Consider the following 18546-nt stretch of genomic DNA (forward strand, 5'->3'; position numbering starts at 1 on the left):
CGAGGATCGGAGTGCAAGAGTATAGGGGCGTCGGCCACGAATACTTCTCGCCAGGTCGGACGGATTCCCAAAGGCGTCGGCCACAAGGGATTTCGGAACGGAGTCGGCGGTAAGCGGACAGGAAGCCTGATTCTCGGTCGCTGTGTCAGAAAGCGTTCGTGGAGTAGCCACTAGTAGCGATCGTTCCACTAGATCGGAGAACCCGACTGACTGCTTCGGTTCCGCGGCGCGTATTTATATCCCCGCGGGTTCGGTTTCTCCCGCGAGAAAATGCGAGTCCGCGGTGGCCATCTCGCGGCCGTCGCCGCGGTTCTCGCCAGAATCCGCGCGTGCTCGCGGTGGCCATCTCGCGGTATTCGCGGGCCGGAGAGGGAAGAGTCTTGCGCCTCCGTTATATTCGTTATACTTGTCGATACGTAGACGTCCTTGCCTGGTAAGCCAGCTTCCCTCCTACGGATCCCTACAATAGCACCGCACTGCTGCACTATTTAGACACCAAGAGAGGAGGAGAAACACTGCCCGAGTTCTACTTGACTTTTGATTCTATAATTAATAATATCTGTAGAAAAGTACGAAAAAGAAGAAAGAAAAAACCCCTGAAGATTTTTCCCTATGCTATGCTATCTCTACTCCTAAACCGTTGAGACCGCACTGGGGGTCGCGGGGTTGCTCGTGAGTATCGAGGCCTTTTCGATCCCCTCCCCAACCTATTTTCAAACTTTAGTCTTTACCGTTATTTGTCGCGACCTTACTCGCACTCCTCTACCCGGTCTGCCGCTTGTTTCGTGTTTTTCTCCGCCTCTCTTAGTTCACTCGCACTTGACCGCGGGGTTCTCCCCTTCGTGTATACATACACGGGGTTCCAAGGAGATAATTCTTTTCTGATTTTTAAAATAATCTTACAGGTGACGATCTCACTTTCAGCAGGTGTACTGCCCCCCTGCAGTCATGAGATCCTCCCCGTTTACATCTTAGATTATTCGGTTCGCTACATTGGTCTTCCGCTTCCCTAATTCCCGGAGGGGAATTTCTGTTCTTTATCAATAGCTGAATAATCTTACGGGTAAAGATCTCACGTGACGCGGGGTATCTTCTCTCGCCTCCCGCGTCCATGGGATCCTCCCCGTTTACAGCTTAGGTTATTCGTCAACGTTCCTAACGTACCCTACAATCACTGTCCCTTGTCCGAGTCCTTAGGGGTATGTGCATTCGAGTCCTCATAACAATTAAACAAACTCTAGTCAAAACTATTAATCTAGGCCTCTCTGTTCCGCCGTGCAGGATTTTACTCTTGCCTGGCTTGCCTCGACTGAGAGACGCATCGCTGGCTTGTGTATGTCTTTCCTTATCTCGGTCGGCAGTTCTCATACTTCTTTCTCTCTCTACAAATTTCCCTAAATCGCTGATAATTCCTAAACCATTAGAAATACGTGAAATTATCATAGGACCGAATCTTGTTTATTTTTAATTCTTGATTTTTTGTACGTGTTAAACATTTTCGAAAATACTCTGATTTCAAAAAGCGTCTATACGCACGTATTAGGTCGCAAAATACGTAAATTTCCTCGTCGGTTCATGAGGTTCCTCAATAAACTAGGCTAGCCGGGTTGGCAGAGGTTATCCCTATTTGCTTTTCTTAGTATTCGCGGATTTAACAATTCTGTTAGTACTTGCTGTACATATCCGCCATCTTATGCCTAGCTAGCGCCTCGTGTTTGCGCCTGTTCGTTGCAACCGTTTACTCTCGGTACTCTGGCCGTGTGCTCTATTTTACCGATAACTGCGCGTCGGTAACTGCGCGCTCACTGGTCTTGTGTGTACACTTTTATTAATTTCTACCCGTAAAACTAGCTAGACAATTCTCTTTTTCTGTTTCAGGTTTATGTCCTCTATTGTATAACAATTTTATATTACCCTAGCCGACCCTGGACTGCCGTACGTATATTTCTTTTATCTTTTATATCCTAGATAGTATTGTTATTTTTCTTTCTTTCTTTTACAGGTTTATTTCCATAAAGCTGCATATCTTGACCCGATTGTTGTACAGTGAGGGGGTTGCGTCCACACTATAATCTACATTACCTATTAAATACAATACAGTATTTCCTATATTTGATTTTTGAATTCATTGTCACATTCACTGTTCAATGTATACTAGGTTGAAATAAATTATTTTTGAGCCGCCGTTGTCTATTCATTAGCCTAACCCAAAACTATTCCTATTTCCCCTCTTTACTAACTTCTAATCCTACCGACTTTGTAAAGAGATGGGTATCCCATATACACTCAGGAAGGTAACCAACCCTTCCTACCTTACTATTTTAATTATAATACTGGAACTACTCCGCCTTAATTACTATAATCGCATAAATATACCGATTTCCTAGACGCTCGAGAGAGAGGAAAACTTACAAACTAATTAACAATAAAATACATACTATAGGCGCAAAATTTTAATCCGACCGTGAAGTGGTCATTTCGGATTCCTCTTCCTGGATCCTGTCCTTCATCAGCCTATCTTAGATTCCGGTGACAGCAAGGGGGGAACTCCTCTTTTGTTCTTCCGCATGTAACAGACCTGTACGATGCAGGCCTGTCACTATGAGACACGCACCGAACATAACCGAGCGACGCCGAAGTTCACCGAGCGCGCCGTCCGTATACGACGCGCTACGATGCACGATCCCGCGCTCCAAGCCATGTTCGGCGGGAAACGGACGCCGAGGTTCCGCCATCTTGAGGAAGGCGGAAACTCGACGTCACACATCCGTTCCCTTCACACCATTCCCCCACCACCAATCTTCGCCTATAAAAGGCGATGCAAACGAGGCACGGGTCTCTTTTCCAGCCTGGGCAGCATCCTGGGCACATCCCAAAGTATTGGTAAGTGGTACTGATACTTTCCTACTTTCCCACGCTCGTCGTCGAGTTGTCCGCAGCATCGGCCTCCTCGACGCCGGCGTTTCCCACCGGCGTGACAGCAAACACGCCAAACAGAGAGGGCAGCATCCTTCTCTGCCGTTCGGGCAGCATCCCGAACACACTTCTCGGGCAGCATCCCGAGAACTCCGACAGCTACCGGAGACGATTAAATGTAGGGGCAGCATCCTCTACATTTGCCGTAGAACCGCCACGAGGAACTTCCCAACTCGTGGCCGGGTTTTCCTGAACCGTTCCTCCTGAACCCAGTCGCCGGTATCCATCACCAGGTCCACGCGATCGCGTCGCGCCGCGATAAACGGTCGCACCAGAAGCACCAGTAGAAGCACGGGCCGGTAACACGATTCATCCACACAATGAGTCCGCGAACGTACGTCGAGTGAGCCCGGAAATACATAAACACGTTGTCGTTATTTCACACCCCGCGCACTTCGTCCAATTTCAGCTTCCGTCGATTCTCTCGCCGATTCACGAACCTGGCGCGACGAGCTATCGCAGCACAAGAGGGTACGACGCCGCGACGACATCTCCGCCGGAAGCAGAACCGTTACACGCACATTGGAGGGACAGCGTTCCGCACCAGTCATCCTGGACCCGCTACTGAAGCTTACACACAGGGAGACACACTGCCCACGCTCTTCCCTCCGTACAGTTGATTTCGATGTTACTCCTCGACCCCTAGGCTCTCTCCTTCATCTCCGATGGCTGTAAGTGAAGGACAGGTGATTATCTACTCTTATGATTATTCCATTATAACGGCTTAATTACTTAACTTAGATTTGTGACACATCATTACGGTCTGTTCGCTTTTCTTTACTTCTTTCTTCCTCTTCTTTTTTTTGAAGAACCTCCTTGAAAAAGTATTTAGCTGCTCTCCAGTGGGACTTAGAATTCAGCATTTTCGCTATTATCAGTTTCATGGATAGGTCTTCCGGTTGTACATCCAGCTTCACTGCCAGCCTCGCTCTCTCTTCCTCCCAATGATTACACTGGATGAAAGTATGATCCGGGTCATCTTCTACTCCCTGATGATACCAGCACTCGGGTAAGGCAGCTTTCCCAATTCTATGCCTGAAAACATTAAACACACCGTGCCCGGTTAGGGCTTGCGTTAAATAGAAATCCAGCTGGCCGTGTTTCCTTGAGTTCCATTCTTCTGTATTAGGTATCAGTTGATGTGTTCTCCTGCCCACTGTCGAAACATCCCATTTAGCTTGCCATTTGTCATGGGTTCTCTCTTTTACTATTCGTCTCAGCATCTTCTTTATGGTCTTTCTTCTACCTTCCTCTCCTTGACTCGTAGCCGCTTCTTCTTCAAAATCAAAATCATAGCTTCCTAGTTCTTCACGGATTCTGTTTTCCTCCTCTTCTATAACCTCTCTTTATCTTTCTCTGTTTGCTTTATTAGCCATACTGTTGTCAACATATCTTCCAGAACCCATCTCGTGCTGGAAGCCAAGAATTAAATTTTCCCATTGGAAGAGGGTTTTTCTCTCCTCTGCTTTCAGATCCCATGGTGGGATACCTGTCAGGACACATAGTGTGCCAACAGGTTCGGTTTTGTAGGCCGAGGCCACCCTTGCAAGTCCTAACCTTTGCGTTCTCCTCAGAGCATTAGTGGAGAATACTTTGCACAGTCGCTCCAAATTGGTGCTCCATATAGTACTATGCATTCTGTAGTGAGGTAGAATAGTTTCCTAGCTTTCTGAGAAGTCTTCATGTTGTTCCTCATCAAATTGCTCAGAGCTGTCATTGCTTTGATGGTTTTATTGGTAGCACATTCTATATGTTTGATAAAGATTTTTTGATTGTCGAATGTTATCCCCAGGTACTTTAGAGTTTTTGCTGGTGCTATTTCCGCAGTGCCGACCCTTATGCAGAACCCCTCGGGTAGCCTCTTCCTATTTGCCATCATTAATTCCGTTTTTTGTTCTGCAAGCTCCAAACCTGCTCCTTCCATCCATATCCTCGTCTCCTCGATGATTCTCTCCAGATTCGTTTTCATTTTATTTAGGTTGAAGGCCTGCACCAAAATGACAATATCATCCGCAAAGGCTCTTATTGTACACAGCGGAGGCAGTTTCTTTCTAAGAAGACCATCGTAGACCAGGTTCCATAGGAGCGGACCTAAAACAGAACCCTGCGGTACCCCTTTCCGCATTACCAATCCTACCTGTCCTTCTGCTGATAGGTAATTTACTTCCCTGCCCCTGAAGTAGTCCCTAGTCAGTCTCACTAGATATTCTGGCATCTTTCTTTCACGCATCTCATCGATTATCCTTTCCCATTTAAGTGAGTTAAATGCGTTTTTCACATCTAGTGCAGCTACCGCTGCGAATCTAAAATGCTTCGTGGCCTCTTCCATTTTCCTCTGTAGGAATTCCATCGCGTGAGTTGTTGACTTCCCCTTGCAGAACCCATATTGTTCCGGTCTGAAAGGGTTGGGTCCTAGGAAATTCAGAATTCTAGCCTTCAGGACGTACTCCAGGAGCTTGGCGGCCGCATCTATAATGCATATTGGACGGTAAGAGGAGGGAGTAGCAGGGTCCTTACCTTGTTTACGTAACAGAACTGTTCTGGCCCTCTTCCATTGTGTCGGGATACCATGTTTCAGAATTCCATTGGACATGGCCACGAAACAGTCCGGTCTTAGGGTGATCATGGCCTTGATCGCTTCCGGGGGGATCCCATCCGGTCCGGCTGCTTTGCCTGTTTTTACGGCATTGCTTGCCCTTAAGATTTCCTCGCGTGTCACCATTTGGACGTTTTCCTCAACGACTACACTGCTCTCGCTGCCTCCGCTGTGTCCTTGTGATGAGCTACCAGCGGTGAGCTCTGCACTCGTTTCTTCCTGCGGAAATAAATTAACCATTATTGATTCTGCCATACTTGCCGAAAGTGACGGAGGCGGGGTTTGTCCTTTCACCCTTCTCATTATCGACTTGTAGGGTTTGCCCCACACATCATCATTTATATTATCACATAAATCAGTCCAGCTCTTCTCTTTTGCCTTCAGTATTAGGACCTGCAGTTCTTTTTTCTTTATTTTGTACATCGTCTGAAGTGTGTCCGCTTCTGCTGTTTCCCCTCTTTTTTTTGCTCTTTGGCAGTCTCCTTTGTTTCTGAGCCTCTTTTCTAGTCCTTTCAATATTATCATTCCACCATATATTCTCTCTCTTGTTTCTTCTTCTCGTTGATTTTTCCAGTGCCTCTTCGCAGATATCCGGGAGGGCGTGAACCATTTCTTCCACCTGCACTGCGGTCATGCACCCTGCCCCCATCAGATTAATCTCTTCAATCTTTCTGTCTAGTACAGCTCCTAGTTTCTGTACTCCTACAGGTGTGACCCTCCATTTATAGGGCCTTTCTTCTTCTATGTTACTCAAATCTCCTGTCTGTATTTCGGTAAGTATATATCTGTGGTCCGAAGCTGTCTCTCTACTGAGTACTCTGGATATGAGATTACCTCCCTCCTGTAGTTCCGGGGATGTGGCTACGAAATCAATAACTGAGGACGAACCTCTCCTTTCAAACGTCGGCCCCCCTATCGGTGCAACCGGAAAAATTTCCTGACCCAGTAACATCTCAAGTACCTGAGTACCTTTTGTGCTTTGTAAACTGGAACCCCAAGCTGGGGACTTGGCATTAAAGTCCCCTCCTATTATGATTAGTCTACCCTCATTATTTTCCTTTATTATTAAATTCTCTATTTTTTCCAATTTCGCTGCATAACGTTCAGGTGATATGTTAGGAGAAAGATACACACTAATAATTGTAAATCGTCCCACTCTGATCGCAACAAAATCTTCCTCACAGTAATCTCCGTCTTCCTGTCTCTTAACGCCCCTTGTACCTGTTACCCATATCGCGGCATTGCTCGCATTCCTTGTAAAAATCCATTGGCCCGGATTACGAAGGGGTTCCGAAATTAAAACAACGTCCGCGCCTAGTTCGAGAGCCGACTGGTACACAAGATCGTGTGCCAGTCTGGCATGGTTCAAATTTATCTGTAATATTTTCAGATTGAATTTAGCTCTTTTCTCCCGCTCAATAGCGCCACGTACTTTTTAAATTGAGGACAGTTGACAGCCCCTGTCACATGTGCCGACTCCTCAGGGCTAACGCACTTTTTCGCGCACAGAATACATCTCCTTTCATTTTGGCACTCGTTAATTGAGTGCCCTTCTAGATATCCGTATCTTTTACTCCTAATCTCCACCTCGTTTACCTCGATTTGTAGTTTAGAAGCTAGTTCAGCCCTTAGTTCTTCTTTTTCTAATGTAGGGTCAATATCTCTTATCTCGTACGTGATTTTATGAACTAATCTTTTCGTTTGCTGAGAAGGCCTTAACGAGTCTTTAACCATTTTCTCGAAGTCAGTACTATTCGTGTCCTTTCGGAGCTCTATTAGCAGATCCCCAGCCCTGGATTTCCGAATCGTCTGTATGCCCCCTATTTTATCCCCGGCTTTCGTCTTCAAGTCTTTAAATAAATCTGCGAACGTTTTGTTTCCTGAAGCTTTAACCAAAATTGCTTCCGGCCTCGGAGAAGGTGGATTAAATTTTTTCCTCTCTTCCCTAGCCTTTTTCTCTAGCTCTAATTTCCTCCTCTTTTCTTCCTCTTCTGCCTTTTTTCTCTCCTCTTTTTCTCTCCTAGCTACTTCTTTTCTTCCTTATCATTTTTCACCACCCACCCCTGGCTGTTACCCTGTAACTGTGCGTCTTTCTCTTTTGCCCCCTCTCCGCTTTTACCCTTCGAGGACCCTTCACCCGATGTACTCTGTGTGGCCTTATTCGAACTCGACCTTTCCTTAAGTGTAGGAGACACCTGGGTCTCTTTGCTTTCAGACTTAGCCTTACCTAAACTGTTTCCTATTGAATCGCCTACTTCCTCTACTAGCCTAATTGCCTTTTCCAAACTCGCTGATACCCTTCGAGCATCATCTACCGTAGTTCTTTTTACACTGCTATTGTCCCTACAGTATACCCTCACAATTTCTGATTTGCGATTGGCGTACAATAGCACCTCATTAATTTCTTTCAGCTTCATCTTCAGCCCCATGATTTCCGCGTAATCAGAATTCCTTCTCTGTCTCTTGATACCCTCTCTATCCGTCTGCTCCTCCTCATCTTCATCTGGGATTGTAATCTCAATTTCTTTCTGTTTCTCTAAATTCTCTAGATCATCCTCATCTTTATCTCCTAATTTCCTTTTAAAGCCCATGCTCGTCTCTATTGTCGGGGTATTCCCACCTTGCGAAGCGAGAATCTCACCGCATGACATTGATCTCCCTCTTACCTTTCCCTTCTCTTTTGGGGAGTGTTCCACCGGCATACTCATAGTATTACCGGGGGGAAACCCCGGATTACTTAAACTATCCGCTATCCTTAAATCTATTCTATGGATTATTTTAATTAAAACAACAGTATTAAACAAATTTCCTCTTTAATATTTGGTCACTGGCTTAACACATTCCACTATTCCTACTATACACAGTTCCTAAAACTAATAAATACCGCACGCGCCGGTTCCCTTACAAAGAAATTCTTATTATTAAAAACTCGCACAATATACACAATATTTCTCTCTCTCTCGTTTACATGAAATACTAACTAATCTAAACGCTATGCACCGAAAACCTAGCCTAAGTATCCCTGTCCTGGAATTTATAGTACAGGCAAATTTTGTCCAGAATCTATCGGTACGCTACAGTGCGTACCGATAGACTCTGGACAAAAATTGGCCCGTTCTATAAATCTCCGGACAGTGAGACTTAGGCTGGGTTTCTTCTCGCGCCATAAATTCCTGGACGGGAAATTCTCGGGCCGTAAGTTTTCGGACGGAAAATCCTGGCGCAGGAAATTTCTGGACAGGAGTGCGTTTTTCTTTTTTAGGTTAGATTTACAATAGGTTGTGTGTACCTAGCGTTTAGCGGTTAAGCCTATTGATGTAAATATAGCGTGAGAGAGAGCAGTGGTTGTTATTTTTGTGTTGACTGTTGGAAATTTTAAATATAGAGGTAACATTTTCGAAAAGGTTAGGTTAGGTTAAGAGCGGTATCCGCGACGATCCATGGGGGCGCCCATATAGAATGGTGATTGGGAAGCTCTGTCCCAGGGCGCCCCCTGTCGCGGAGACGATGGAACCGGAGTTCTTGGGGCGCGTCGTTGACACCCTCTTCCCCCCCAATAATAATGGTGGTGAGGGGAGTGGTGAGCGCACCCCGGTGCCGGCCAATGATTGGTCGGACGAACTCCGGGTCTCCGATTGGGAGCTCGACCAGGCCATCCAGGAGCGCCGGTCTAGGGGCAAGAAAGCCCCCGGCCCCGATGGCGTTCCTGGCGGTATAATGGCCTCGGCGCTAAAGGCCCTCGCCCCGGCTTACAGGAGCATCTTGGATGCGTGCCTGAGTCGGGGAGTCTTCCCCAAGTGTTGGCAGGAGGCGATCCTCGTCTTCCTCCACAAGGATGGTAAGCCCGCAGAGTCTCCCTCTGCTTACCGGCCGATATGTTTACTCGACGAGGCGGGCAAGCTGTTCGAAAGAATAATTGCCGCCCGCCTCCGAGAGCACCTTTCGCGGAGTGATTGCGGGTTGAGCGACGGACAGTTTGGGTTCCGGAGGGGGCGCTCAACGATAGATGCGTTGGAGCATCTGCGTCTCCTCCGGGAAAGTGCCGTCGCTCGGGACAGGGTGTTGATCGCCGTGTCATTGGACATCTCCAATGCGTTCAACACCCTGCCCTGGAAGGAGATAGAGGACGCCCTAGAGCATTTCCGGGTTCCCCTCTATCTCCGGGAAGTGCTCCGGGACTACCTCCGCGAGAGGGAGGTGTATATTGCCGGCCGGTATGGGGCGTACCTGAGGGAGATATGCCGCGGGGTTCCACAGGGGTCGATCCTCGGACCGCTCCTGTGGATCCTAGCATTCGACGCGGTTCTGCGGGTCTCCCTCCCCCCCGGCACGGGTGTCATATGCTATGCGGACGACACTCTGCCCTACGCCGAGAGGAGGACCTGGGAGGAGGCGGGACGCCTCATCGAGTCCGCCCTGGACTGCGTGGTTGGACGGATCCGGGGGATGGGGCTTGTCGTGGCCGCCGCAAAGACCGAGGCCATATGGTTGTACCAACCATCTCGGACGCGGCGGCCGCCCCAAGGATTCCGGATCCGGGTCGTGTATACCCTCGTCGAGGTCGGGCCCACCATGAAGTATCTGGGCCTGACCATCGACGGTCGCTGGCGTTTCGAAGAGCATTTCGAACTCCTGGCCTCCCGACTCGAAAAGACAGCGACCGCGCTTTCGCGGTTGCGGCCCAATATCGGGGGGCCGCAGTTGAGTATACGCCGCCTCTACATAGGAGTGGTGCGGAGCATTGCCCTGTATGGGGCACCCGTGTGGCACCGCTCGCTTGAGGCCAGCCGACGCAGCGTCGCGCACTTGGAGAGAGTGCGGCGTCGGCTGTCCCTGCGGGCCATACGGGGATACCGCACCGTCTCGACAGAGGTGGCAGGCCTCCTGGCCGTGGTTCCCCCCTTCCATTTGGTGGCGGCGGAGCGGGCGATCGCATACCGGATCGCCTGCGAATCCCGCCGCCCCCCTGGGGAGGAGCTGACGGCCGCGGAGGAGGAGCAGTTCGAAGTGCGGAGACGCCAGGCCCGTGCGGACGTGTTCGAGCGATGGAGAAGCATGCTTGCGTCCTCGACGCGTCCGACAGTTCGGGCCCTCCTGCCCATGTTCGATACATGGTGCGGGAGGCGAGTGGGGTTGACCTTCCGCCTCACGCAGGTGCTCACCGGACACGGCTGTTTCGGTGAGTATCTGGAAAGGATGGGGCGGGAGCCAGCGGCGCAGTGCCACCACTGCGGCGAGGAGGTGGACACGGCGCAACACACACTCGAGGAGTGCCCGGCATGGGCCGGTCCGCGCCGTGTCCTTAGAGTCGCGGTGGAAGGGTGGGACCTCTCGCTCCCGGTCTTGTTCGACCACTTGACCGGGAGCCAGAGGTCGTGGAAAGGGATCGCCTCCTTCTGCGAGACAGTAATGTCCCAGAAGGAGGAGGCCGAGCGGGCCCGGGAAAGAGACCCGGGCTCCGCGAGGAGGAGGATGGCGCGGGGACGTCCCCCGCGCCGTCGTGCGACGTCCGCCCCCTCAGGGAGAGGTGGGAGGGCGTCGGGGTCAGTTGTAGCGGCGCGGGGGACGTCTCCCCGCGACGCAGCGGGTCCCCCGAGTGGGGGGACGGGGACTGCGGGGAGGGCGCGGGGAATGTTCCCCTCCCCGCGTCAACTTATGCCACCCCCTCCCGGGGGGGCTGGGGTTCCGTTGGCGGTGCGGGGTGTTCGCGCCCCGCGCCGTCGTGCACCCCCGCGTAGGGGGGCGGTGGATGGAGGGGCCGGGGGAGTGAGCTGACCCTGGTCCCCGGGGGGGAGTTAAACTCCCCCCGAGTTGGCCCGGCACTCTGAGACGTTAGTGGAGGGGTGCCGGCCACCCCGCGGACGCTAGTTCCGCGGGATGGCGCGTGGGGGGTGGGGTGGGGAGGGTCGGGGCGCCCGGATGCGCCTCCGACGACCCTCTCTTGCCGGTGTCGGCGCCTTCCTGCCTTGGCCGGGCGAGGACCCTCGGGTCCACCGCTCGAGCAGGGCAGAAAGGCTCCGGGAGCTGTGGGTGGACCGAGCTGGGGCTCGGGAAGCCCAATCCGAAGGCTCCAGGGATGGGGACACCGGGCGGGTCCCTCCGCCCGGGGTCCGGTTAGAGTAGGCATGGGGGGAGCTAACCCCTCCCCTCGGGATGCATGTGAGCTGGGAAGTGTCCTGTTGAATACTCGCGTGATCCAGGCACTTCCCATGTAGCTTAGGGCGGGCGTGTGGTTTTAGTGGGTAGTCTGGGGGAGGGGATCGGCGAGCCGTGTTGGCTCGGCGACCCCCTCCTCGAGGGAGCCCCACATAACCCCGGCTCCCCCCCAGGGGGGTCGGGGTATGCGTAACGCATTTCCACACGATAAAAAAAAAAAAAAAAGGTTAGGTTGGTGTCCGAGGGATACGGGGTTCTCCAAATGATGACTCGGAATCGTTGGAGGATATGACTGCAGAGGCGGTGGTCCGTATCCTAAAACCCTCTCGCTTCACCTCCTCGTGGTGGACCCTGGGGCACACTGCGGTGTGTGCTAACGGAGCGAGTGGTCGGAACTGGGTCGCAAGATGTCGGCCCAGTTCCGTAGACCGCAAACCGGAAGGTTCCGGAGCGGGGGGCTTGCCTTTACCGGCCGGCCCTGTGAGGTGGAGAAACCTCTATAAAAAAGTCCCTAACTCCAAGCTTCGGCATGCGGCGAAGGAGCACTACTCCCGGGAACGCGGAGCGCCCGGAGTGGGTCCGGTAGGTGCACTGGACCACTAGCATGCCACCTCCGGGGTACCAGCCCGCCCCTCGGAGTAATGTGGGCTTCACCTGGTAAGGCGGCTCTACCAGGTGTGACCGTGATTTCCGACCACACTCGTGGGACTCTTATGGATGACCTTAACAAAGAAAAAACTAAAAACAAAAACCAAAAAATACCAAAAAAAAATATAAACATAGACATAGAAGGAGTACTGGAGAGCACTGTGCTCGAGATCTCCGATACTACTCGCGATGGTGAACACAGTACGACGGACACAGAAAAAGCTGTATTCTCTCAAATTTACACCTCTGCCCCCTTTAAACAGGACCAGGATGTAGAGCAAGGAAGTATATTCACTCCTAGTAGAGTGCTAACAAGAAGCCCAACAAACTCCCATATCGTTAGTGGACCGACGACAGTTAAACCACTTAACAGGGAAACCGAGAGAAACAGGCAAGGTCAGAATGTAACTAGACAACGCTCGAGCTCGGACTCCGACGCAATTGAGGTAGTGGAAGAAATGGAGATCCTACATTTTGATTTTGAAAATGAAAACCTTTCTCCTGAACAGCAAAGGAAAAGGAAAAGGACCACCAATACGACGGAATTTACGTCCAATAGTATATATGCCAACGTTAAAACACTAGCTAACGCATTGAAAGACCTTACCGGCCTAGTTAAAGGACGTGATGAAATTAGACTGGAAGTAAAAACTGCAATAACAAAAACCATCAAGATCTTTAAGGAGATGCAGCGCTCGATCAAAAATGCGAATACTAGAGACCAATCTGCCGACAGACGAAGACCAATGGAGGTATCCCCTGCCAGAAGAATGCATAAAAAAACAGACGAAGTAGAACAGGGTAAGAAGACTCCGCAGACTTGCACAATCGAAACCCAAACCGGCAATCCCGATGAACTCGACACAGTTGAGATGGAGACCTGGAAGAAAAAAGATATCAACTACGAGAATTTCAGAACCCTTCAAGAAAGGAGGTGGAGTAATACGATTTTCCAACGTACAACCATAAGCAATGCAAATATTCTAAATATAAAAGACACCGACATAGCCTGCTTTGTGCCCGCCGACTTCAAAATAGACAAAGGCACAGGTAAGGCTATACTTGACAAATACCAAGGGCAAGCGGAGATGAAGGAGCAAGATCCTACCGTAGGATCGGTAGTTTATCTGGTCGTTGCCACCTGCCTACCCGGCAAAAAAGGTAGACCAAACTCAAAAATTCTGAATGAAAAGTTCATCTACTACCTAATAGACAAAGAAAAGGACGAAAACACCACTAATCAGGAGACCATTTTCAATGCTCTAAAAGAATTGAAGAACATCACTCAAGAAAACGGTAGACAAAAAATTTCAATTACCTATGACTCGATAGACCCACACATGTTGAGGATGATGGTGGAGGCCATCTTCTTAAACACGGAAACAGAGGTCACTATACACAATAACCTACATAAAGGAGAGACCAGAAAACCCCAAAACGGAATCGAAACAGTCCTGGTCAGCAGTGGTACTAGATCCTATGCTGAGACGCTGAAGGCTCTAAAAAATAATATTAACATAGACAAAGAAGGCTTTTCCATCGCCGGCGTCAAAGCCAATAGGAAAGGTGAGGTACTGGTGTCCATCAAAGGTGATACCGCTAAGGCCTCCTGTCTTAGCACTCTTATAAACAACCAAGTTACGGGTGCCAAGTCATCGGTATGTGGCTCCTTAAAAAAGGTACTGCACCTTAAACAACTGGACGGTGACGCCACAGTTGATGATATAAATAAGGCCATTATCAACCACATGCCAGGAACGTTAGCCGAAGACATAACAATAAAGGCACTAAGGCCTGCATATGCGGGAAGACAAAACGCAACGGTAATTGCACCGGTTGAAACCGCGGATAAATTCCTTTCTAGCCGGACCCTCCGTGTGGGCTGGGGACTATGCCGGATTGTTGAAAGAGAAGATGTCACATAGTGTTTTAAATGTAGAGAGTTTGGACACACCGCAAGGACATGCCAGGGGATCGATAGATCCAAGCTCTGCCGCCGATGTGGAAGTGAAGACCACCACAGTGTGCAATGCAACAACACAGAAAAATGTGTCCTCTGCCAAATTGAGGGACACAGAGACGGCAGCCTGAAATGCCCAGTATATCGCAAGGCTCTGGAGGCAGCCAGATCGAGCAAAAAATCAATAGAAACAACGGGTAGGAAAATTGCCCCGACGACTAGCAGTACACCAAAAAGTAATAGTCCAAGAACTTAAGCTACTTCTAAATAAATATATTTATACTTACCTTTTGAATATATACACACTTATATTTTACCTGTATACATAATTACAAATTATATTTATACTTACCTATTTATTTACATACTTACCCTATATTTATACCTGCATACACCACCTTTACATTTATAGCGCTCTATATACCAATTACACAACATACCTATATATATTTATACAATTGTAAATATCTATATTGTTTATATTTATGTAAATATCTATATTGTTTATATTTATGTAAATATCTATATTGTTTATATTTATGTAAATATCTATTTATTATATATATTTATCTATTTATAATTTAATAAGAATGACAGCATTATCCAACGAAAGGAAAAAATTCAAGATACTCCAAATCAACTTAAATCACTGCAAGCTGGCACAGAATCTGGTTACCCAAGCTGCTAGCCAATTTGAAGCCGACATTGTAATAATATCTGAACCATAGTCACCTCCCACTCCTTGGTTCAATGACGGCCACAAAAACGCCTCGATATGGATTCCCAAAGCCTCCAATGGAAAGTTTAATAAAATCAGGAACATATACAGTAGCAAGGGCATTATGGCCATTGAACTAGACACTTACATCATCACGGCTTGTTACTTTTCCCCTAATGTGTCCATCGAGGTATATAGAGACAGAATCACAGAACTGCAGAGCTTCATAGGTACCATAGACGCGAGCAGATGCATAATTGCAGGGGATTTAACGCTAAATCTCCTGCATGGGGCTCTGCGACTTTGGACGATCACGGAGGAATAATTATGGAGTTGTGCAATAACTGCAACCTGATTCCCAACATCAGCCAAGGCACACTGTTGGAGATCGGATACGAGGATCAGTGGGATTCAGTGGGTTATAAATTGCAGCTAGTACACGTTGTTTAACACACACGTTTAATGAGCGTACTCAACAAATCACAACAATGAGATACATTAAATGATGTGAGAATGCGGTGCCACGACTGAATAATTCGACTCGAGTAGCGGTTACGCGAGAGCGGTGTACTGAAGGTAGATCCGCGGTGGCCGTTAACAGTGATCTGGTGATCTCGATCAGCAGGTGCGCAACCGAAAATCACGCGTTCGGCGTATCGCGAAGTGGGGGGTCGAGCGGCTGACGTGACGTCATCCGCTCGACTACGCGATGTCGGTTGGAGCGGATCAGCCGGGTCTAGATCGGCCGGAACACACACATACCTACGAAAGAAATGGACACCAAACGTTAATAGATTTCATGATATGTGGTGCCCACATGTCTGCAGCCATAAAGTCCAGTCATATCCTTGGAGAATTTACTGCCTCTGATCACCGCTATCTGATACACGAATTCATAATGAACGAACCCAAAAAGAAAAGATAATTTAGGAATAAAAAGATACTAAATGTCAAGGCTTTCACTGAAATGTATGTCAATATGTCAAAAATAGCTGATCCACTTACCATCTCCACCATCGAGGACATCGACTCATATATTCAAATACTAGAGGAAATTTTTGAATCCACCAGTTACGTAACAAAGCCAGCCATGGGAAATAGGAAAGAGGTATGGTGGTGGAACAACGAAATATCCAAACTTAGGAAAGCAGCCATAGCCTCTCGTCGAGCACTACAGAGAGCGAGAACAAGATGCAAACCATTGGAAATAATAACAGAATGCCTCAATAAACACAAATACGACAAAAAATACTAAAACATGCGATCATTAACTCTAAAAAAGAATCCTGGACGACTCTCATAGATGGCATAGAATCCGATACCTGGGGAAAACCATATAAGTGGGTAATGGGCACACTGGCGGGTAGACCTCCTCCAGTGGTGCTCTCAGATGAAGAAATGACGAAAACAATAGACTCCCTTTTTCAAACGACACCAAATCCGGGAGAGGTTAACATTAGACAGGAAAGCCACACAGATGACAACCCGTTCACAATAACGGAAATAACAGAAGCAATTAAATCCATCAAGAAAAAGGCCCCAGGGTTAGACGACGTAACATCTGACGTGACAAAATTACTGGGCGAAATTGCGTCACCACATTTAACCCACCTGGTTAATGTGTGCTACAATCTGGGGTACTTTCCTAAGCCCTGGAAAAAGGGAAGATTAGTGTTGATCCCCAAAAAAACCGGGACCAGATGGAAAGGTTGGGTGGAGACCCCTGACCATACTTTCAAATGTGGCAAAAGTTTTGGAATATTGCTTGAAGAACAGACTGTCGGCCAAAATTGAATTTGAACCGAATCAATTTGGATTCCGCAAGGGAAAGAGCACAATACACGCGATCGCTGAGGTGGTCGAACGCTGGGACATGGCAAAATCCAAGCTCCGACATTGTGCCATGGTCGCACTTGACGTGCGTAATGCCTTTAACACAATCAAATGGCAAAATTTGATCAAGTCACTGGCAGCTAGAAACTTACCAAAGAAACTATTCTACATCTTGAAAAACTACTTAAAAGATAGATCGGTGGTGTACATGGACAACCAAGGAAAAGAAAAAGAAATAAAGATATACGCTGGTGTCCCACAGGGCTCTGTGCTAGCCCCCATTCTATGGAACATCTACTATGACGAGCTCCTAAAGCTAACCCTTCCCAAAGGCACATATCTATACGGTTTTGCCGACGACGTGGCACTGATTGCAATCGCCAAGGAGGCAGAAGACTTATCAAGGATAGCCACTGAAGCCTTGACAAAGATCTCCCAATGGTTCCAAAAGAACCAACTAACTGTGGCGGAAGAAAAAACTGAATTGCTCCTGCTCGCAGGCAGGAAGTCAACACGCGGGATTAACATCAGAATCAAAGACACAACCCTTATTCCACAGAAAACGACAAAATACCTTGGAATGATAATGGAAGGCAACCAATTCTACACAGGACACCTAAACTACGCAACAAACAAGGCAGCCAAAATAGCGGGAACCCTAAACTGGATCATGCCAAATATCGGAGGTGGCTCCTATCACTCCCGTATACTTTACTATAGGGTAGTGGAATCTGTGGTTCTATATGCAGCTCCTATTTGGGCAATAGCCGCAAACAAAATAACTAAAGCGAAAATAATCAATAGAGTACAGAAAATGTCTTTGGCAAGGGTTATCAAGGCATATAGAACCACGTCCTTAGACGCCCTATGTGTCTTGACTGGAATTCCTCCATTAACATTAATGGCAGATGAAAGACGACGTATCTTTCTTAAATCAAAGTTAGTTAGGACAACAGATGACCTCTACAAAATAAAATTAAAGGAGATAAAAAAGGAGGAGAGAATCCTAACCTTGAGGCGTTGGCAGGAACGCTGGGATAAAACAGAACACGGACGAAAGACATACGCTCATATCCCTATAATAACAGACTGGATAGGCTGGGGACCTCAAACTCTGGACTATCACCTGACCCAGATCCTCACTGGCCATGGCTGTTTTTCAGACTATCTAAAGAGGATAGGAAAAAGGGAAGACGACATATGCATAGCGTGCACAAATACTGCGAACAGCCCCCGGCATACCCTTCTGGAATGCCCAGCCTGGGAGGAATCCAGAAACACACTTATACACGAGATCGGCCCGTTAGAATGGAATGACCTGACGGGTAATCTTAAGGATGCAAAAAAACTACTAAAAATAAGAAGTTTCATAAACGATATTATGCTCCGCAAAGAGGAACATGAACGCAGGCTTCAACAAGAAGAAAGAAACAACAGAAGAACAAGACAAGTTAGATGAAAGATGTTATACCTTAAGGAGTATGCACTTAAATTGTATATATTTATTAACTTAACTATTTATTTATTTATTTAGATATGTATTTATGTATTTAACAAATTTCGAGAACCGGTACAATTGTATATACAGTGAATTAAGTAAGTCCGAATAGCAGGTATAAGGTAACCAGTAACTTCGTGCAGTAATGCCGAATAGGCGGT

At 48.0% G+C, this 18546-nt stretch overlaps 1 protein-coding gene across 1 annotated transcript; it reads right to left on the bottom strand.

Moving 5' to 3' along the window:
• Positions 1-3604: 3604 nt before the first annotated feature.
• Positions 3605-8280, bottom strand: LOC143219642 (uncharacterized). The gene is made up of 10 exons (XM_076445544.1): positions 7647-8280; positions 7005-7434; positions 6755-6927; positions 6515-6664; positions 6255-6433; positions 5834-6196; positions 4576-5791; positions 4355-4465; positions 3758-4252; positions 3605-3645 (listed from the first exon to the last, which is right to left on the bottom strand). The coding sequence occupies exons 1-10, from the start codon at positions 8278-8280 to the stop codon at positions 3605-3607; spliced, it is 3792 nt and encodes a 1263-aa protein (XP_076301659.1).
• Positions 8281-18546: the final 10266 nt, after the last annotated feature.

Source organism: Lasioglossum baleicum, unplaced genomic scaffold (genome assembly GCF_051020765.1).
Source record: "Lasioglossum baleicum unplaced genomic scaffold, iyLasBale1 scaffold0057, whole genome shotgun sequence".
In the NCBI taxonomy this organism is placed as follows: Eukaryota; Metazoa; Arthropoda; class Insecta; order Hymenoptera; family Halictidae; genus Lasioglossum; species Lasioglossum baleicum.